Below are 21731 nucleotides of genomic sequence, written 5' to 3'. Positions count from 1 at the left end.
TGCAGGTCCCATCCACTCAGCTCTCTGTTGCAGCTACATCACCTGATCCCTTTGCCAGGTGTGCCTTCTCTGTCACCATCCTTGTTCCCTCTCTATTGCCATCTGGTAGACTCTTCATTTGGGGATATATGGACCATCTAGATGTCAGGAGGAGGCCTCCTCGTACACTCATACACAGCTAAGGGCACTGAGATCCTCAACAGACCTCCAGACATATTCGGTATCATTGTCAATTTGTATATCTGCCTGTGTTTCCTGGAAGATACATCAGACACTTTTGCATGGGAGGAGCATGTGATCAGCAGCCTTCATTTGACCTAGGTTGATAGTACTTCCCTCTATCTGCCTCTGAAGTCATGAGGAAAGTGAGCAACCTGTTTCCTTTCCTCTCACTGGATCAGGTCCAGCGACCACTAGATCGCCTATTCTGCTCTATTGTCACTGTCGCTGACAAAAAGTACCAGTCCACCTTGTGGTAAGTTTCCTTATCAGAGAGTTTGAGGCTTGGGGAACCGGAATCCAGCATGGGGCCCTGGGAGAGCTGGGTGGATGGTTTTTGTGGGTACTGATATCCCTGGATTATGATCTCTAACTTAATTTCGTTAACATCTTTGTCAAGGGTGCATGGAGTCTGGCCTTCCAGTCTCTAGTCTTTTGCTCACTTGTCTCATTACCCTGTGCCTCATCTGCCCAGGGATAAGTCTAAGAAACTGGCAGAACAAACTGCAGCCATCGTTTGTCTGCGGAGCCTGGGCCTCCCTGAGGGTCGTGTGGTTGAAGAGACTTCTTCCTTGTACAAACGCAAGCGGGAGGACCTTGACCAAGACCTCAGCTACCCCAGGGCTCAGGAGCCAGCAATGCCTGGGGATCTATACAAGAAATCCTTTGTGGCCTTTGGAAGTGGTGAAGACAACCCCGTGGAAGGCTGGTGACTATTGTCCTTGTCCCTTCCTCTATAAGCCCAGCCCTAAAGGTGACTGAATGCTAGAGCACAAACCAAATGCCATCAGACAATTTGCTCCTACCTCACAGGAGTTAGAGGTCCATGTCCAAGAACAGGCTGTCAGCATAGAGAACTAGGCAAGGAGTGCTCAGGGGTGATCCTGTCTCTTCTGATGAGTCTGAGTGGCAGAGCTAAGTTTCCAATGCCCTAAGTACTTCCCCCCCCAACCCCCCCAACCCCAATCCCGGGCTTGAGCTCAGGGCCTGAGCACTGTTCTTGGACTTTCTCAAGGCTAGAGCTCTACCACTTGAACCTCAGCACCACTTCCGGCATTTTTCTGTGAATGTGGTACCGAGGAATCCAACCCAGGTCTTCATGCATGCTAGGCAAGCACTCTATCACTAGGCCAAACTCCCGGCCCTGCCCTGAGTACTTTCTTTGAGAAATAAGCTTTTCAGTTGGCCCCCTTCAATTTGACATTGGTACAGTGCAATAAAGACACCCTCCTCCAAGACTGACGCAGTTTTGGATATCTTTAATACATAGGACTGTGTTCTGGCATAATTGTTCTCTTCCTATCCTCTGTTCAGAACTAGCGATGCTCAAATCATGATCCCTGCTCATCCTTATAGGAATGATGGTGGTGCTTGGAGATAACTTTGGCTCAACCAGGAAAGTCCAAGAGACCCATTCTACTGATGGGAAACTTAAGGTACCCCAGATGACTTTCCTGATTCGAAGTTCTGTGGAGGAAGGATTGGTACTGTGGAATTTGGCACGCATAAAGGACCAGCACAGAGGTCTTGGGGTCAGGGATTGGTGTGATTCCCAAGGTTTTTTTTTCCCTTTCTTTCTTTCGTCTTTTTTTTTTTTTTTTGGCCAGGCCTGGAGATTGTAACCAGGGCCTGCGCACTGTCCTTGAGCTGCTTTTATGCAAGACTAGCACTCTGCTACTTGAGCCACAGCATTACTTCTGGCTTTTCTATTTGTGTGCTACTGAGGAATCAACCCCAGAAATTCATGCATGTTAGGCAAGCACTCTGCCACTAGGCCACATTCCCAGCCCGCAAGAGTTTCTTTTAAACCGACAGCTGCCTAGCATGCTTAGGCATGATGAAGAGCCTGCCCTGGGCAAGGGGCACAGAGGCTGCTAAAGATTGCAATTTGCCTACTGCAATTCACAGGTTAAGCTCTCCTCTTCTCCTCCCCTCTCCAGTACCATTTAGGGCGGAAGGAAGTGGCAGAGCCTCTTTAATTTCCTCTTGGCAGGGAGAAGCAAACAAATGGGCTACCACCACATCTCATGGGGCCTCCCCCACTTACTGGGAGGGGCGTTCTGGCCAAAGGTCCCTTTCATACCCCACCCCCACTTCCTCTGCTGTAAACATGTTGTGTGCTTTCTTTGCCAGCCTCTATCTGGTGGAGGATTCCTCTCCAGGCCAAACCCATTTTTCTCCACATCTCTCTGGGTCAGCCATGAAGTGACTGTGTTCAGGGGTGAGACCTTTCCTAGCCAAAAAGCTCTGACTCTATTGGTCCTTTAGTCGAGGGTTTGGTGGGTGAGGCTCTGCCTTAGCCCTGGTGCTGCCCCACCCTGCCACCCACACTTGCTCTTCTTTGAGCAGACAAGGATACTTCACTCAGCTTCCTCCCAGAGCCCCTTGCCCTTTTGATCTTGGGCAATCACTTCTGGCCCTCTCTACCCAGAAGTTCTCCTCTGAGACTTGGATCAGCTGCCTTTGGCCTAGATGAAGCTGACTAGAAAATTAAAAGTTCTCTCTGTGATGGAGGCATTGCTTGGCCTATGGTATCATTTCATGTGGAGGCAAGTCTGACTTCTCAAGATTAGTGCTCTTAGAGGAGAGGCCCCACCTAGAAAGAAGACAGCCTTAGTCTAGTCTTAGCCACCAAGGTTTAGGCACCATTTAATTTTTTTTATTATAATTACTGTGGAGGGGGGAGAGTGGTACTAGTCCTAGGAATTGAATTTAGGGCCTGGGTCTGTTCCTGAGGGTTGTTTTTTTGGGGGGGGGAAGGTGAGGGGCGGCTTGAACTCTGAGCCTAGTCGCTGCCCCTGAGCAATTCAGTTCAAGGCTGCTTGAGCCACAGCGCCACTTCTGGAATTCTAGTAGTTAATTGGAGATAAGAGACTCACGGACTTTCGAACTTTGGTGAATTGGGCTTACTTTGAACCATGACCCTGAGTAGTTAGGATTACAGGCTTGAGCCAGCTCTTATCCATCTTTTTTATGTTTGTTTGTTTTGTACGAATTCTAAAACTTGAACTCAGGGCCTAAGCTCTGTTCCTGAGCATGTATGCTCAAGGCTAGCATGCTACCACTTGAGCCACCACTCCACTTTCATCAATTTTGGTAGTTAATTAGCCTTACAGAATTTCCTGCAGGATGGCTTCAAACCTCAGTTCTCAGCCAGTCTCCTGACTAGCTAGGATTACAAGCATGAGCCACTGGTCCCAGTTTATTTTGCAACTTTAATTGAGGCCCTCTTCTGAGCTCATCACATTTTAGGGACAAATGGTTTTGATATGACCTTGGAGGGAAGGCAAGTCTGGAGAGGGTAACAGGCTTCCAAAAATCCAATAAGAAGGCTTGGATTTGTGCAGTTACAAGGGGGAATCTCTTAGGTCTGGACTCCCACATAGGATTTCCCAGGTGCTGTTCCTGTTAAGGACTCTGCCCTGGCTCTCAGACTGCCCTCTGGACCAAGTCCAAACCCCTCAGCCCAGCGTGAGAGGACAAAGTGCTGGCCTCTCTTCTTAACCCTCTGCTGACTTCAGCAACTAACCTTTTGAGGTTGTCGCTGGCTGATCTTAATCCTGTCTGCCAGATTCTGAGCTACTCAAGGGCAATCCTTGTGTCCTCTTTGGCCAGTGTCGGCACAGGGATGGAGTGCAGGCTTTGAAAATTAAAGCAAGAGCTCAAGGTGAGGGGGTGCATGGCATGGAGAGGACTTTTATAAACTATTTCTTCCAAGGCTTCTATTTTCCCAAGGGTGAAACAAGGCCCTGGGCTGGACCAAGCTGTACCTTGCTATTGCTCTAAGAAACTGAAGAGCCTTCAGCAGTGGGGCCTCAAGCCTAAGCATGTGGCAAAGAAATGGTTTTCACTTCTTCCCAGTCCTGCAGAGAGAGAGATGGTATACAAAAACCCCTGTAGCCTCTATGTTGGAGTTCAATTTGCTGCACTGTCCCCAAATACCTGTATTTCACAGGGTCCCAGAGTGTGTTAGATGACCTGCAGGAGCTTTGAAAGTACCTTGAAGAGAAGCTCGTAGGACATGGTCTTTGGCCTTGTACCTAGGGGATATAAAGAGTGGGCATATTGGCATGTGTAGGTTGGGTAGGATGGGGCAGTTATTACTGCCTGACTCACAAAGATGACTTGTTTCCTGTTAATGGTGTCTTCTCTGCCCTAGCCCTCATCACTCCATATTAGATTCTGAGTTTACCCCAGATCAGAAACTCAGTGCCTGAGAACACGCATGTACCACCAAGCATTTACTGAATGGCTTTTTCCACACTGTCTACTTATGGTTCCTCTGCAGTTAGGAGCTGACAAGACAGTGTCTCCCTTCTACCTCACCTCCCCTTTGGCCTGAGGCTCTGGTTCGGGTGAAGTCATGTCCAGAGAGGGGAAGGGACTAGGTAAAGGTCCTTTTTTTTTTTTTTTTTTAAACTCCAGATGGCAGCCGAGGTGACATGGAGAGGGGTGAGGAGGAAGATGTGAATGGGAGGTGAGCTGACTACCCTTTTTTTTTTTTGGTTGGTCATGAGGCTTGAACTCAGGACCTGGGTGCTATCCTGGAGCTCTAGGCTAATACACTACCACTTTGAACCACAGCGCCACTTCCAGTTTTTCCTAGTGGTTAATGGTAGATAAGAATCTCACAGGGATTTTTCTGGGTTTGAACCAAGATTCTCAGATGTCACTTCCTGAGTAGTTAGGGTTATAGGCATGAGCCACTGACTGGCTTGGCTAAACTTTTGGGAAGACCTTACATCTTACAAGAATTATGTTTATGCTTGGTAAACTAGCTTTGAACTGAAGAGCTCATAGAGAGCACTCAGGCCCAGAGTTCAAGACCCACAACTGACAAAAAGAAAAATAAATGTATTATATGTGTGGTTAAAAATATGATGCCTAAGCCAAGTGTGGTGGCTCTTGCCTGTAATCCTACCTACTCAGTAGGCTGAGATCTGAGGATCAAGGTTCAAAGCTAGCCAGGCACAAAAGGACCTTATCTCCAAGTAACCTCTAGAAAATGAGAAGTGGGGCTTGGCTGAAGAGCTCAGGGACAGCGCCCACGCTGAGTTCAAACCTCATAACCCACCAAAAAAAAATGCCTAGTATCTTTCTGAGGCAGAGGATGGGAGAGTTAGTATGGCATTTGGGACTAAGTTTGTTTGTTTCCAATCTTGGAGCTTGAACTCAGGGCCTGGGCACTGTCCCTAAGCTGCTTTTGCTCAAGTCTAGCACTCTACAACGTGATCCACAGCACCACTTTCTGGCTTTTTCTGTTTATGTGGTACTGAGGAATCAGACCTAGGGCTTTAAGCATGCTAGGCAAGCACTCTACTATTAAGCCACATTCTCACCCCGTGGGCCCAAGTTTTACATTCAGGCCTTCAAGGCTTTTAACCCCTTGAAGACAGGAAAGCCTACTGCCTTTGGCTCCCTCTCATTGACACCTGTTGTCCTAATGGAGGTGAGAGATGGGCTATCTTCATTCAGGCCTACTGCCAATCACACCCCTTTCATTTTCCTTCTAGGTAGCAGCCAGGTAAGTGCTCTTCTATAATTTCTTCTATGGTTTTCTGTTGTCCTCAAGCTAAAGCCCAGATACTATGCAGTGGCCTGCTAGAGTGTCTCATCTACCTATCCAACTGTACTTTTGGCTCCTGCCCAATGCAAATACTTTCTGGTCTTCCTGTATTTGGAAATCTATTCTCTGCCTGGAGCAAACCTTCATACTCATCCTGTGGAAGCCATGTAGCCAGGTGAGGTTTGGAACTCTTCAGAGCTTCTAGTACAGCTCTAATCTCTATTTAGTGACTATAAATATGCTATTCCTCTCTCTCCAACTCTAAATGGAGACCAGTTTATGTCTGCTTCCCCAGGTCCAGCATAGGACCACTGGCAGGAATGAACCAATTCAAGATGAGTGTCTTACATGCTCAGAACATTTCTACTCTTCCGACTGAAGGGCTAATTGGGTTCACCCTAGAGTGCTCCCTGATAGCTCAGGAGTTACTAAGGCACTGAGATGTTGCAAGAAACTCTTAACCCTAGCCAAGCACAGTGGCTCATGCCTATAATCCTACCTACTTTGGAGGCTGAGATCTGAGAATCGTGGCTCAAAGCCAGCTCAGGCACTAAAGTCTGTAAGACTCATGTCCAATTAACCACTAGAAAAAAACGCAAGTGGCTGTGGCTCCCGGGTGGTAGCCTTGATCTGAAGAGCTCAGACAGCACCCAGGCCTGAGTTCAAGCCCTGCAATTACAAAACAACAAAAACCTTAACCCTTTCTCTCTAGGAGCTTTTGTGGGTGGTATATGTTGTGGGCCCTTGTTGTGAGCAATATATATGTGCTTGCACATGCTGGTAGAGGGGCTTTAACCCAGAGCTTGGGTGCTGTTCCTTAGCTTTCTCACTCATGGCTGGTGCTCCACCACCTTGTGGTACAGCCCCACTTCCAATTTTTTGGTGGTTAATTGTGAGGATAAAAAAACCTCAAGGAGACAGTTGCCTGTGACTCACACTTGTGATCCTAGCTCCTCATGAGGCTGTGATCTGAGGATCATGGTTCAAAGCCATTCGGCCACAAAAGTCAGTAAGACGCTTATCTCCAAATAACCACCAGAAAACCAGAGGTGGCACTGTGGCTCAAATGGTAGAGTGCTAGCCTTTAGCTGAAGATCTCAGGGAAAGTGTCCAGGCCGAGTTCAAGTTCCACAACCAACCCCCCCCCCCAAAAAAAAAAATCCACAAAAAAAAACCCCCCAGGGCCGGGAGTTTGGCCTAGTGGTTCATGCTTGCCTAGCATGCATGAAGACCCGGGTTCGATTCCTCGGTACCACATACATAGAAAAAAGCCGGAAGTGGTGCTGAGGCTCAAGTGGTAGAGCTCTAACCTTGAGAAAGCCCAAGGACAGTGCTCAGGCCCTGAGCTCAAGCCCAGGACTGGCAAAAAAAAAAAAAAAAAACCCAAAACTCATAGACTTTATTGTCCTGGCAGGTGTCAAATGCTCCTCATGTCTCAGTCTTTGAGTAGCTAGGATTACAGGCATGAGCCACCAGCATCTGGTGGCATCTTTCTGAGACTTCTCACTTGCACCTTTGAGACAGTGCCTTGAGTTCCTCCAGCAACGAGCGTTCAGCCCTGTGGGTCCAGGGCCTGGGATGTGTAGCTGGGGGAGGCCGGTACTGCTGCTTCTCCCAACTCCCTGTGTAATCATGCACCTTGGAGGAGCCCTAAGTAAACAAGCCAGGCTCAGAGTCCCCAGACCCCAGATGGTATCTTAGGCCATCTCAGGGGAAGAGAGGCCCCTTGGGGAGGGAGCCAAGCACGAACACGGGTTCTTCAGGCAGTGTCACTTCCTAGTCGCTGGCAGCCATCAGTTTGGTATCTCCTTTCATAGCTATGCCTCAGAAGTCATGAGCTGCGTGGGGCGCATTCACAAGAGACATCCCTAACCAGTCCGCTCAACTTGTAGCCAGGGACAGACCAGCTGGTCTGGCCACAGAGACGCGGCCTACACGCTGGGGGTGCGGCCCCATGGGAGTGGGTCTGCGAGTGGAGACTCAACAAGACACAAGACAGGTTTCCCTGGGCTCCCCCACCAACCTTTCAGAGGCTCGGTCGAGATACCGCCACCGAGGACAGGGTGGAGGTAGGTGGGTGTGGGTGGTGTTCAGGGAATCCTGAGGCGCCTCGATGCCTCCCCCAACACAACCTCGAGTAAATAACTCTGCCGGGCCCTGCACTGCCTAACTCTTAACCTAACCTAACGCTCGACGTGAACCCCGCCCAATGAAGGCGATCTTCCCCCATTGGCCTGTGGTGGACTCCCCAAGCCAATTGGAGAGCTCCACCCTCACCCGGCGGCCGGAGTCACGGAGAGAACACAGGCCTAACTACAGTTCCCGAGACGGCGTTCGCGGCTCACGTGACTTCCTCCTCCGAGCCGAGTGGGAGTCGCGCGAGAGGCTGCCGAGGGGGCGGGGCGGCCCGGCCGCCAGTAGCCTATGGGCGGCTCCGCCGGATGGGCGCGAGGCAGGGGGAGGGGCCAGGTGCACGACTCGGCGCGGGAGCGCGCCGGCAGCGGCGGCGGCGGCGGCGGCGGCGGCGGCGGCGGCGGCGGCGGCGGCCACAGTTGGGGGGCGGGGAACTTTGGCTCGAGCGACGGTGTCGGCTTAGGCACCCCGCGACCAGCAGTGTTGGAGTCTTGTAGTGCGGATCGGCGCTCGGCCAGCTTTTCAGTTCGGAACGGAGCGCGTGGTGGTGCGGGCCCCGCCCGGAAAGTTTGCCGTGGAGCGGCGACCTCTTGGCCGGCGCGGCCCGGCATGAAGCGGCGCTGAGGAGCCGCCGCCGCTGCTGCTGCCGCCGCCGCCGCCGCCGCCGCCGCCGCCGCCTAAGAAGGAGCCGCAGCACCCCGGGCCACGCCGATGACTACTGCAAACTGTGGCGCCCACGACGAGCTCGACTTCAAACTCGTCTTTGGCGAGGACGGGGCGCCGGCGCCGCCGCCCCCGGGCCCGCGGCCTGCAGGTGGGTGTCGAGCCGGGCGGGACGGTGGAACGTCCCCTCGTCTCCCGCACGCGAGCTCGTCCTTTCTCTCGACTCCAGTTGTCCGGGCACCGGTAATCCGTGTGTGTGCGTGTGTGCGCGCGCGGGTGGCGAGGGAAGATGGATTGAATTCCAGGAGGAGGCGTGGGATCCCTGCGACGTGGAAGTGGCCTCGGGCTTGGCTAGAAGTGAACGCGGGGCGGGGGGGGGGGGGACTCCAGCCCGGGACGTGAAAGGCCGGAGGACGCCCGGAGAAGAGAGGTGGAGGGTCGGGGCCGCAGCTCGAGTGGCGTCTGTTAGTCGTTGCTTTGCCCGCACGGTGTAGAGAAAATGCCCCTGAAAAGGGTAGGCTTACTTGGGTCCTCATTTATTTTAGTTTGTTAAAAAAAAATTATTGACAAAAGGTGCGCATTCTTGAGGTTCGTTCTACGCGGACACGTATTTCTTGAGATCTACTTTGCTGGGAGAGGGACGTTTTCAGGATATTTTACACTTGGACACGTTTTGGGGCCACGCTGAACTCATAGGGTAACGATAACGGGACTTCTGCAAACAGTTTTCTTGCTTCAGCAAAAGCGTTTTAGATTTTCTTTTTTTTTTTTAACAAACAAAATAAACGCTTCTCATTTTCCTAGAAAGTTCTTCGAGTCTTGTTTTAAGAAAAAGCTCTGTCCTATGGAGATACTTTAAAGAAGGAGTTCGTAAATTGGAAAAGCTGGGCACCATTATTCTGGCAGGTCAGACCAATCAGGAAATAGAAACAGGATGACTGGGGACTTGAAGCTCTCCTGTGACCTGGTTTGGAATATTGTGGTTCATCAAGTGTAGTTTCTCTTTTGCAAATGCAGGCGAATTAAAAAAAAAGTATCAGTGTAATCCCTATTTATTCTAAGTATTAGGTGATTTTTTAAAATTGTTCGTATTGATGTTCAGTAGATCATTCCAGAGTTGTATTGAAAACTTTATGTCAGCATGAAACCAAAAGGATTCTCTGGGCAGTGCTTTATCAGTTCATTTTTAGTCTTTGTGTTAGATGTGTTTTTCAATGTAATGAATAATTTATAATAGCTATGTGCTGGATGCAGTTATTTTCAGTTCTACTAACATTTGAGCACTTACTGTTTTGAAGGTATTACTTTGTAGTATTCTTGGGGCATAAAGAACTGAAGCTTCTCAATGACTTTGGGAAAGAAATAGTTGGAAGGTACATATAACATAACATGCTACAGGGAGCTGGGAATGTGGCTCTGCAGTAGTGCTTGCCTAGCCTACAAGAAGCCTTGGGTTCTATTCTTCTCAGTACCAAGTAAGCAGAGAAAGCCAGAAGTGGTGGTAGAGTACTAGCCTTGAACAATAGAAGCTCAGGGACAATACCCAGGCGGAGTTCAGGCCCCAGGAATGGCAAATAAATTAAACTACATAAAGAAAGAAACAAGAAAAATGTTATTTGTGGAAGGAGTGGCATTATACTTAGGTTATTGAGACTGAACAAAGTAGCTTAGTGTTTTTGTTATATAGAATATAAACAGTTGATATTGGCAAACAGCACAAACTTGGTTGGAGCATATTATCTGTTAAGTATTAGATTGATAGAAGTGTGAACCAAAATAAATAATAAAGGAATGTCAACATACAAATAGGAATTGTCTGTACATTCAGATTATTAAATTACATTTAAAAACCATGAAAATAGCTTTTTAGATAATTTTGTTAAGGAAAAACATTTTGATACTTAAAGGGAGACTAAAAGAGCCAGTGGCTCATGCCTATTCAGAAGGCTGAGACTGGGAGAAATTGAAGCCAGCCCAAGCAGTAGAATCTGCTAGACTCCATGTCCAATTAACTAACAAAGTGTTGAATTAGAGACATGACCCACGTGATAAAGCACCACCCTTGACCAAGCATGAGCACCTTGAGAGAGCATCAGGCCCTGTATTCAAACCCTAGTACTAATACATACACAGTTTAGAAGGAACTAAAGTTTATAATTTGATTTATAACTGTAATTTCCAAGTGTGAACATGAACAACTAAAAGTTCATTTTAAATAGTCTAACATATAATTTTAAAAGTTTCTAAAGAAAATTACTGTGGCTTGCCGGATACGGTGGCTCATGCCTGTAATCCTAGCTACTCAGGAGGCTGAGATCTGAGGATCAAGGTTCAAAGTCAGCCCTGGTACAAAAGGACCTGAGACTTTTTTTTTTTTTTTTTCCTGGGCTTGGACTCAGGGCCTGAGCACTGTCCTTGGTCTTTTTCTCAAGGTTAGAGCTCTGCCACTTGAGCCTCAGCACCATTTCTGGCTTTTTTCTATTTCATTTCTGGCTTTTTTTCTATTTATGTGTTACTGAGGAATTGAACCCTGGTCTTTGTGCCTACTAGGCAGGCACTCTACCACTAGGCCAAACTCCCGGCCCAAAAGGACTTGAGACTTATCTCCAATTAACCTCTAGAAAACAGGGAAGTGGGGCTTGGCTCAAGGGTAGGGTGGTAGCCTTGAGCTGAAGAGCTCAGGGACAGCGCCCAGGCTGAGTTCAAGCTTCATGACCCACAAAAAAAGAAAAGAAAAGAATATTACTGTGGCTTGCCTAGTGTTCGTAAAGCCCTGTGTTCAATTCCTCAGTACCACAGAAACAGAAAAAACTGGTAGTGGTGTGGCCCATGTGGTTGAATGCTAGCCTTGAGCAGAAGCTCAGGGACAATTCCTAGGCATTGAATTCAAGCCCCAGGACTGGGGAGGGGGGGGGGGGAGACAGAGAGAGAGAGAGAGAATATTACTGTGGAATACTTAAAATAAATCATCTTAAAATGAAGTTGGTATTTAAATTTTAGTAATGCATGAGTGCTAGTGGCTCACATATATAATTCTTGCTACTCAGGAGGCTGAGGAGGATCCTGTTTGAAGCCAGCCCTGGCAGGAATTAACCACCAAAAAGCTGAAAGTAGAGCTATGGTTCAATTGGTAGAGTGCCAGCCTTGAGTGAAAAAGCCGAAGGATAGCTTCCAGGCTATCAAAAAAAAAAAAAAAAAAAAAAAAGAGAGAGAGACAGAGAGAAAAAGGAATTTCCATTGCATCCTCTCTCTCTCTCTCTCTCTCTCTCTCTCTCTCTCTCTCTCTCTCTCTCTCTCTCTCTCTCTCTCTCCCTCTCCCTCTCTCCCTCTCTCCCTCTCTCCCTCTCTCCCTCTCCCTCTCTCCCTCTCTCCCCCTCTCCCCCTCTCCCCCTGCCCCCCTCCCCCTCTCTCCCTCTCTCCCTCTTTCCCTCTTTCCCTCTTTCCCTCTCCCTCTCTCTCCCTGTCCTTTTTTTTGGCTAGTCCTGGGGACACTTGTCACTCAAGAATAGTGCATTACCACTTGAGCCACAGCGCTGCTTCCGGTTTTTTCTGTGTGTGTGGTACTGAGGAATCGTACCCAGGGCAGGGCTTCATGCATGCTAGGCAAGCACTCTACCACTAGGCCACACTTCTGGTCCTCCTTTCTTTTTTTCTTTTTCTTTGCCGTTCTTAAGGCCTACGCATTGTTCCACATTGACTGGCTAATAACTAGCCACATTGCCACTCATAAGATTTCCATTTCTGTACACATACTCACAGAAACCACAGTTTGTGTATCCCTTCATCCATTGATGGGATGTTTCTACCCTTTGGCTATTGTGCTTTTCCGAACATCAAAGCTAAGTTATAATGCTGTGGGAGTGTGGCTTAGTGGTAGACTGTTTGCCTAGTATGCATTAAGCCTTGGTTTCCATTCCTCAGTACTGCATTCACAGAAAAAGCTGTAAGTGGCACTGTGGCTCAAGTGGTAGAGCGCTAGCCTTGAGAAAAACCCAAGGACAGTGCCCAGGCCCAGGACTGAAGAATTCAAATTGTTGTTGGGTTGTATCAGTGTGTTTGTTGTTTGTTTGTTTTCTTCCTCTCTGGAATGTAGTTTTCTTGAGCAGAAACAAGGCCTGAATATGGTTTTTGGTTGTATTAGTACCTTTACATATTTGACACCTAGAATTTGTTGAATTAATGAATAAATACTAAAGTTTTGAGTCAGTATTCACTATTTTTTTCATGGTAGAAGAAATTGGTGAACATTGAGATCTTTGGATTTTATTAGTTCTATAAAACAGCAGCTTTTGTTAATTTTGGTCTTCTGTCAGAAAGTTTGAAAATACTTGGAGTACCTAAAAATTTCCATAGAGGGAAAAGATTTTTTAAAAATATTTGGTGGGAGGTAGTAGAGAGAAGACAAGGAGCTGGATTTATAGCAAGGACCCTGAACAAGCTTGTTTGAGTATACCTGAAATTATTCAAGGTGCATTGGTTACATTGAATAGTTTTGTGACTTATTATTGTTGTGCAGCTTGAACTCTGAGCCTGGGCACTGTCCCTGAGTTCTTCAGCTCAAGTCTAGCACTCTTAACACTTTGAGCCACAGTACCACTTCCCATTTTCTGGTGGTTAATTGGAGATAAGAGTCTCACAGACTTTTGTGCCTAGGCAGGCTTTGAACCATGATCCTGAGATCTCAGCCTCCTGACTAGCTAGGATTACAGGCATGAGCTACTGGCACTGGTCAATGACTTACTTTTTTTTTTTTTTTGCCAGTCCTGGGCTTGAGCTCAGGGCCTGAGCACTATCCTTGGACTTTCTCAAGGCTAGAGCTCTACCACTTGAGCCTCAGCACCACTTCTGGCTTTTTTTCTATGTATGTGGGATACCGAGGAATCGAACCCGGGTCTTCATGCATGCTAGGCAAGCACTTTAACCACTAGGCCAAACTCCCGGCCCCCTGACTTACTTTTTTTATGCTTATATCGGGGCTTAAATTGAAGTCCTTCTTTTCTTGCTGGGGCTTCTTACCCCTCTTACAGCTGGTACTCCACCATAAGTCTAGTCTTTTCCCTTGTTAATTGGCGATAAGAATCTCCGAGATTTTTGGACCTGGGCAGGTTTCAGAAACACTGGGGTGCTGGGGAGAATATGTGCTATAAGATATATAGTATCATCTTCTCCTTCCTCTCTCCTACCTTCTCCTTCCTCTTCTTTCTTGTCTTTCTCTTTTTTTTTCCTTTTCTTTTTTTGGTCAGTTGTGGGGCTTGAACTCAGGGCCTGGGCACTGACCCTGAGCTTTTTTTGCTCAAGTAATCCACCACTTGGAGCCAGAGCTCTGCTTCTGGTTTTGGGGTAGTTAATTAGAGATAAGAGTCTCTCATACTTTCCTGCCTGGGCTGGCTTTAAACTGTGATCCTCAGGTGTCAGCTTCCTGAGTAGCTAGCATTACAGGCGTGGCTTTATATGATTATTTCCATTTGTCTAGTACTTGGAGATCTGATTCATTTGCTCATTATAATTGTACTGTATCAGGCAATTTATTTTGTAGCTTTGCAATTATTTATTTAAAGTTAAAAAAAGGGGGGGCCGGGAGTTTGGCCTAGTGGTAGAGTGTTTGCCTAGTATGCACGAAGAACCCAGTTCGATTCCTCGGTACCACATACATAGAAAAAAAGCCAAAAATGGTGCTGAGGCTCAAGTGGTAGAGCTCTAACCTTGAGAAAGTCCAAGGACAGTGCTCAGGCCCTGAGCTCAAGCCCACGACTGGCCAAAAAAAAAAAAAAAAAGTCTTGTGGGGGCTGGGAGTTTGGCCTAGTGGTGAAGTGCTTGCCTAGCATACACAAAAACTCAGGTCCCATTCCTCAGTACCACATACATAGAAAAAGCCGAAAGTGGGGTTGTGGCTCAAGAGCTATAGCTCTAGCCTTGAGAAAATCCAAGGACAGTGCTCAGGCCCTGAATTCAAGTTCAAGTCCCAGGACAGGCAAAACAAACTTGTTTAGTATTTTTAAAGCTCTTAGCCCCATCTTAGTTCAGTGGTTCTTTTTAAGAGGTAATACTCTTTATCTAGCATTATATCACTTGAACCATGCCTCCACCCTTACTTTTTGATGGTTTGTTAGAAATGGAGTATCTTGGACTTTTCTGTCTGGTGTTGGCTTTAAATCAGGATCCTTCCAGATCAGGTAACAAGTATGAGCCACCAAAGCAAGCACACATAAAAAACAGTTGAACTAATTTATATGTGTGTTTGTCCTGAGCTTTCCAGCACAGGTTGGCTTTGAACCATGATCTTCAGATGTCAGCCTTCTGAGTAGCTAGGATTATAGGCTTGAGCCACTGAATCCTAACCAGATCAGCTTTAAATTTTTTTTTTCCTGAACTCTTCTCTATATAGTAGTAAATTAAAACACTAAAAAAGCTACTGAGGAGGCTAACATATGAAGAGCATGGTTCAAAGCCAATTTGTGCTGGAAAGTCCATGAGACTTACCTCCAATTGATTGCAAAAAAATAAACAAACAGCAGAGCATGGTGGTTCATACTTGTAATTGTAGCTGCTTAGGAAACTGAGATCTGAGGATCAAGGCTCAAAGCCAGCCTGGGAACAAAAGGATCTGAGACTCTTATCTCTAATTAACTTCAAGAAAATGGGAAGTGGGCCTTGGCTCAAGAGTAGGGTGGTAGCCTTGAGCTGAAGAGCTCAGGGACAAGGCCTAGTAGCTCAAATGATAGAGTGCTCACTTTGAGCAGAAAGGCTCAGGCATAGCACCCAGTCCCTGAGTTCAAGCCCCAGGACTGGCACCAAAACAAACACTAAAGAGGCAGGAACAAGTTAAAGATCCAGAAGTTTAAAACTTAGTTATATTTTAGAATATTTGGTTTTACACATTTTTGTGAGGGGAGGGGTCCGTCATGGGGCTTGAACTCTGGGCCTGGCTAGTGCTCTACCACTTGGAGCCATAACACCACTTCCGATTTTCTGGTGGTTAATTGAAGATAAGAGTCTCACAGACTTTGGTGCCTGGACTGGTGTTGAACTTCGATCCTCAGATCTCAGCCTCCTGAGTAGCTAGGATTACAGACATAAACCATTGGCACCTAGCATGCATATAATTCCTTTTCAACAATGTCACCTCTTCCCTCTTTTTCTCCCAGTTTTTCCCTTCTAATGCCCCTCCTCTAGTCAGATGAGTTTTATGGTTGAAATTTATGAATAAGTGTCAGGGAAAAAGTGTCAGTGTTAATGTTTTATTGAAAACATTGCTCAGGGTATGAAGTACTCCTATGTTTTCTAAGGTTTTCCATTGACCAGTAAAGAAGAGCTATTTTGTCATACTTTGTGACTAGCTCATAGAGGTTAAATTGTAGTTTGTTTTTTTTTTTTTGGTCTTTCCTGGGGCTTGAACTCAGAGTCTGAGTACTGTCTTTGGGCATTCCTCAGGGCCAGTGCTCCACACTAGAACCACAGCATCACTTCTGGCTTTTTCTGTGTATACTGAGGAATAAAACGTGCATGCTAGGCAAGCACTCTACCAAGCTCCGAGCCACTGTAGTTTTTGTTTTGTTTTGTTTTGTGTGGGTTTTTTCTGTGGGTTTGAACTCTGGACCTGGGCCCTGTCCCGGAGCTCTTCATCTCAAGGCTACCACCCTATCCCTTGAGCCACAGTCCCAATTCTTTCTTTTTTTTTTTTTTTGCCAGTCCTGGGCTTGAGCTCAGGGCCTGAGCACTGTCCTTGGACTTTCTCAAGGCTAGAGCTCTACCACTTGAGCCTCAGCACCACTTCTGGCTTTTTTCTATGTATGTGGTACCGAGGAATCGAACCCGGGTCTTCATGCATGCTAGGCAAGCACTTTAACCACTAGGCCAAACTCCCGGCCCCCAATTCTTTCTTGTAGTTGATTGGAGATAAGAGTCTCAAGTTGTTTAGTGTCCTGGATGGCTTTGAACCTCGATCCTCAGATCTCAGCCTTATGAGTAGCTGGGATTACAGGTGTGAACCACAGCACCGGGCTATACTTCTCATTTTCTAGTGATTAATTGAAGATAAGAGTCTCAAGTTCTTTATTTCCCAGGCTGGCTTTGAACTACAGTCCTCAGATCTCAGCTTCCTGAGTAGTCTGTAGTTGTCTTATTAAATGAAAAAAAAGTTAAGGGGTCAGGAGTTTGGCCTAGTGGTAGAGTGCTCGCCTGGCATGCACGAAGACCCGGGTTTGATTCCTCGGTATCATATACCTAGAAAAAGCAGGAAGTGGTACTGTGGCTCAAGTGGTTGCTCTCTAGCCTTGAGAGAGCTCAAGCACAGTGCTCAGGCCCTGAGTTCAAGCCCCAGGACTGGCAGAGAGGAAAAAGAAATAAAAGCTAAAACTTGTTTATTATGTCAATGGCTAAGACATTGTGAAGGATCCAGTAAGGCTTGTATGAGTCACAAATACTGATTTGATACACAAAAACAAGCCTTTTAAGAAATGCTTTGCATTGTTGCTTTCCTTCTCATTATTGCTAGTTAAAAGTGGAATGGTTCAATATGATAATATTGTATTTTAAATAAGAGGTGGGGTTAAGGAAGCCATAATGTTGTAAAGGCAATTACATTACTTCCAAGAGATAGGAAACCTGAGCAGGTTGAGCCTCATTTGATAGTAAGTAGTAGTTTGCTCAGGGCAGTAACATAAATAAGAGAGGTGTTGTCTTGGTGGGTCAGGGGAGTAGACACAGCAGGCTTGGCAGTAAGCCTGGCTTCTAAAACTAAATCCAAGTCATCAAATTGGCCCAGGCATGCCATATGAGATTCAAGTAACAGTGGAATTTAAGAGGAGTGAGTTTATTCAGGGAGGCTGAAGAGAGTCACAAGCAGGAGCAAGGTTTTGTAAATGCCATTATTTAAACTCACATATGAGTTTGCATGTATTTAAGTATTTCTGATAATGTTTGTATATTTATATTGTATGGCTTTCACCTGTTTGCCAGAACTTTTGGAGCTATATGCTTTAAGTAGTACATCCTATGAACTGATAGTTTACCAACAACTTATGCTTGATTTTTTTTTTTTTTTTTTTTTTTTTTTTTTTGGTGTGTGTCATGGGGCTTGAATTCTGGGCCTGGACGCTATCCCTGAGCTCTTCAGCTCAAAGCTGTCACACTACTCTTGGAATCACAGCGTCTTCTGGTTTTCTAGTGGTTAATTGGAGATAAGAGTCTCACGGTCTTCAGTGCCCATGCTGGCTTTAAACCTTGATCTTCAGATCTCAGCCTCCTGAGTAGCAAGGGTTACAAGTGTGAGCCACTGCACCCGGCTCTATTTATTTATAGCCTGTTCTAGATGTTGGTCTTCCTGTGTGAAAAGGAACCATAAGTCAGTGAAAGCTTGAAATCCCAGCACACTGAAGAAGTAAATTGAAGGCTTCATTTTTCTACAAAATGTACAGTGAGAGCTTTAACATCACATATTTGTATTTCAGTATCTTAAAAACTTCTTAGAGGTTGAGAACATGACTTAGTGGTAGAGTGCTTGCCTAGCATGCAAGAGGCCCCGGGTTCTATTCCTCAGTACTACATAAACAGAAAAAAACTTCTTGAGTCGGGAGCATGGCCTAGTGGTAGCATACACGAAGCCCTGGATTCGATTCCCTGGAGCCACATACACAGAAAAAGCCAGAAATGGCACTATGGCTCAAGTGGCACAAGTGGCAGTGTGCTATCCTTGAGCAAAAAGTGTCCAAGGACAGTGCCCAGGCCCTGAGTTCAAGCCCCAGTTCTGGCCAAAAAAAAAAAAAAAAAACAAACCAAAAACACCTTATAGGGCTAGAAATGAGGTTTAGTAGACAGAGTGTTGTCCTAGCATACATGAAGCTCTGGGTTTGATTCCTGAGTACCACGTAAACAGAAAAGGCTTGAAGTGCAACTGTGGCTCAAGTAGTAGAGTGATAACCTTGAGCAAAAGACTGGCAGAAACCAAAAAAAACCATCTAGGGCTGGGCACGGCAGCTCAAGTGGTAGAGGGGTCGCTTTGAGCTGAAGAGCTCAGGGACAGTGCCCAGGCCCAGAGTTCAAGCCCCATGATACACTTGCGCACGTGTGCGCACACGTACACACAAAGGCATACATGTGCACACCTTTGGTTTTATCAGCTTCTCTGTTTAATGAAAAATAGGAATATGTGAGCTCTGAAATTGAGTTAATTTCAGATTATAGTCTTACAATCTTTTTCAGTATTGTTGACCTGCATTACATGTAAAATACTGGTTTGTTGTTGTTGTTGTTGTTGTTGTTGTTGTTTTTGCCAGTCCTGGAGCTTGATCTTAGAGCCTGGTCATTGTCATTAGGCTTTCTCAAGGCTAGTAGTGCTCTACCATCTGAGCACCACTTTTGGCATTTTCTGTGGATGTGGTACTGAGGATTTGAACCCAGGATTTTGTGTATGCAAGGCAAGCACTCTACCATTAGGCCATGTTCCTGGCCCCATAAAATACTTACTTTCGTTTTGCCAGTTCTGTGCATGAACTCAGAGCTTGGGCACTGTCCTTGAGCTACAGTACCACTTCCAGCATTTTCTGTTTATGTGGTACTGAGGAATCAAACCCAGGGCTTTATGAATGCTAGGCAAGCACTCTACTAAGCCACATTTCCATCCTGTAAAATACTTCCTTTAAATTTGCTTTGTTTTGTGGCAGTATTGGGATTTGAACTTGAAGGGTGTAGTGTTTACTAGGCAGGCTTTCTGTTACTCAAGCTAAGATCCCCAGCACTAAAAGAGAGGGAGGGAGTGAGGAAGGGAGGGAGAGAGAGAGGGAGAGAGGGAGAGAAGGAGAGAAGGAGAGGGAGAGAGGGAGAGGGAGAGAGCACGCACACGTGTGCACGCCAGCCAACCAGCCAGCCAGTCAGTCAGTCCTGGGGCTTGGATCACAGTCTGGCTTTTTGGTGATTAAATGGAGATAAGATCAGACAGGCTTTCCTGCCCAGGCTGACTCTGAACCATGATCCTCAGAGCTTAGCCTCCTAAGCAGCTAGGATTATAGGCATGAGCTACCAGTGCCCAGCTACATACTAATTTTTAAAATATTTATGTTTTTATTTATTTTTCGAAAGTTTTAGCAAGGATTTATTTTATTAAAACAGGGCTGAATTAGGGAGAAAGAATAATTTTTTGCTTCTTCTTTGAGTTATGGGAATTAATGATTCTTTAATCGTTTTATTTATTTTTATTTTTTATTTTTTTGTAGGTTGTGGGGCTTGAACTCTGGGCCTAGGTGCTGTCCCTGAGCTCTTCAGCTCAAGAGGTAGAGCGGTAGCTCAAGGCTACATTTCCAGTTGCCACAACAATATTTCTAGTTTTCTGGTATTTAATTGGAGATAAGAGCTTCATGAACTTTTGTGCACAGGCTGGCTTTGAACCATGATCCTCAGGTCTTAACCTCCTGAGTAGTTAAGATTGCAGACATTAGCTAGGAGTGTCCAACTCTTTTTTTTTTTTTTTGTCCTGTCTGGGGGCTTGAACTCAGAGTCTGAGCACTGACCGTGGGCTTTCTCAAGGCTAGAGCTCTACTACTTGAACCACAGCACTATTTCCAGCTTTTTTCTATTTATGTGGTGCCGAGGAATTGAACCCTGGTCTTCATTCATGCTAGGCAAGCACTCTATCACTAGGCCAAACTCCCGGCCCTCTTTAATCTTTTTAAATAAGCACACATACTTATTTAAGGGTTGCAGTATCATCTCTCTTTTTCGGGGAGCACTTAAGGATAGGTTCTGTTTTTCGTTTTGTGGTTTCATCTTATTTTGCATAGTCTTTTCCTTCTGCATTTCTTCTCTTTTTTTGTCTTTCTTTGATGATGAAACTTTTTCAGATGTTTTCTTTTTCCTTCTTTTTCTTTTTCTGCCAGACCTGGGGCTTGTACTCAGGGCCTGAGCACTGTCCTTGGGCTTTTTCAAGGCTAGGGCCCTACCACTTGAGCCATAGCACCACTTCTGGCTTTTTCTATTTATGTGATACCAGGGAATCGAACCCAGGTCTTCGGTATGCTGGGTGAGCACTCTACTACTGGGCCAAACTCACCGTCCCAGATGTTTTGATGATCATTACTATCTGCCTATTTTAAAAATGAGGCACAAAAATTTTATTGGTTACTCTATAGTCACAAGTTGTCCTTGCTAATTATAGGCATTGTAGATTTTTTTTTTTTCCCAGTTGTGGGGCTTTAACTGTGCCTGGGTGTTGTCCCTGAGCTCTTCAGCTCAAGGCTACTGCTGTAGCCTCACTTCCCGTTTTCTGGTGGTTAATTAGAGATAAGAGTCTCACTGACTTTAGTGCGGGGGCTGGCTTAGAACTACAATCCTCAGATGTTTTTTTTTTTCACTAGTTACACTCTTGATATCATTATCTGCAGGTCTTTTCTCTTAGGCTAATTAGATTCCCATGAGAGCAATCTTCTAGTCTATTGCGTACAGACCGAAGCCTGTTATTCTGTGAGCCAAGGGAGTAAAAACACTTAGGATTTCAATATACAAGTTTTAGAGAGACTTATTTCATCACCTTGTTTTCAATGTGTGTCATTGTCCAGGCTCTTTGTCATCCATTTCTCTTCAGAAAAATTTGTCTTCTGCTTCAAGGAAAAATTATCCAGTAGTATACAGTGGGGAGATGTGGGGATTTGGGATGCTACTCATTAAACTTTTTAGTTTATTTTTTGCCGGTCTTTGGCCTTTTCTATGGTACTGAAGAATCAAACCTAGGGCTTCATGCATGCATGCTAGGCAGGCACACTACCATTAGGCCACATTCCCAGCTGCCCTGACTGAAAATTTTATTTCCATGGTTTCATCACCTTTTTTTTTGTTGTTCTTGTGAGTGTGCCATCTTACAGCACTCACTACTGTCATTTATTAGCATTTCCGTAAGACCGGGTAAATATGTATTTTCAGTCCTCTTTGTTTACCTGCATATTCTTTCAAATTGAGCTATGGCTCAAGTGGTAGAGCACTGGCCTTGAACAAAAAAGCTCAGGGACAGCATTCAGGCCCTAAATAGAATCCCTTCCTAGACCCTAAATTCAATCCTAAATTTAAGCCAACACCAAAAGAAAATCACGGTGTTCATTACATTTAAAATGTAATGAAATTAGAGCCAGGTGTTGTTGACTCACACCTGTAATCCTATCTACTC

At 45.9% G+C, this 21731-nt stretch overlaps 2 protein-coding genes across 4 annotated transcripts in view; both read left to right on the top strand.

Moving 5' to 3' along the window:
- Window positions 1-1455, top strand: part of Dus2 (dihydrouridine synthase 2) — a 40865-nt gene extending 39410 nt beyond the window's left edge. Inside the window, exons 15-16 of the mRNA XM_090357404.1 lie at window positions 402-475; window positions 695-1455. Of these exons, the coding sequence (XP_090213530.1) occupies window positions 402-475; window positions 695-932 (312 nt within the window). The 3' untranslated portion in view covers window positions 933-1455. The remainder of the gene's footprint in view (window positions 1-401; window positions 476-694) is intronic.
- A 6899-nt stretch (window positions 1456-8354) lies between these two features.
- The window catches only part of Nfatc3 (nuclear factor of activated T cells 3), a 57991-nt gene continuing 44614 nt past the window's right edge, over window positions 8355-21731 (top strand). For all 3 annotated transcript variants that reach the window (XM_090357394.1, XM_090357395.1, XM_090357396.1), the window contains exon 1: window positions 8355-8732. In XM_090357394.1, coding sequence (XP_090213520.1) covers window positions 8630-8732 — 103 coding nt within the window. In that variant the 5' untranslated portion in view covers window positions 8355-8629. The remainder of the gene's footprint in view (window positions 8733-21731) is intronic.

Source organism: Megascapheus bottae, chromosome 24, assembly GCF_031878675.1.
Source record: "Megascapheus bottae isolate mThoBot1 chromosome 24, mThoBot2.hap1, whole genome shotgun sequence".
In the NCBI taxonomy this organism is placed as follows: domain Eukaryota; kingdom Metazoa; phylum Chordata; class Mammalia; order Rodentia; family Geomyidae; genus Megascapheus; species Megascapheus bottae.
The sequence above is the reverse complement of the archived record's forward strand: the minus strand, read 5'-3'. Positions and strand labels throughout refer to the sequence as shown.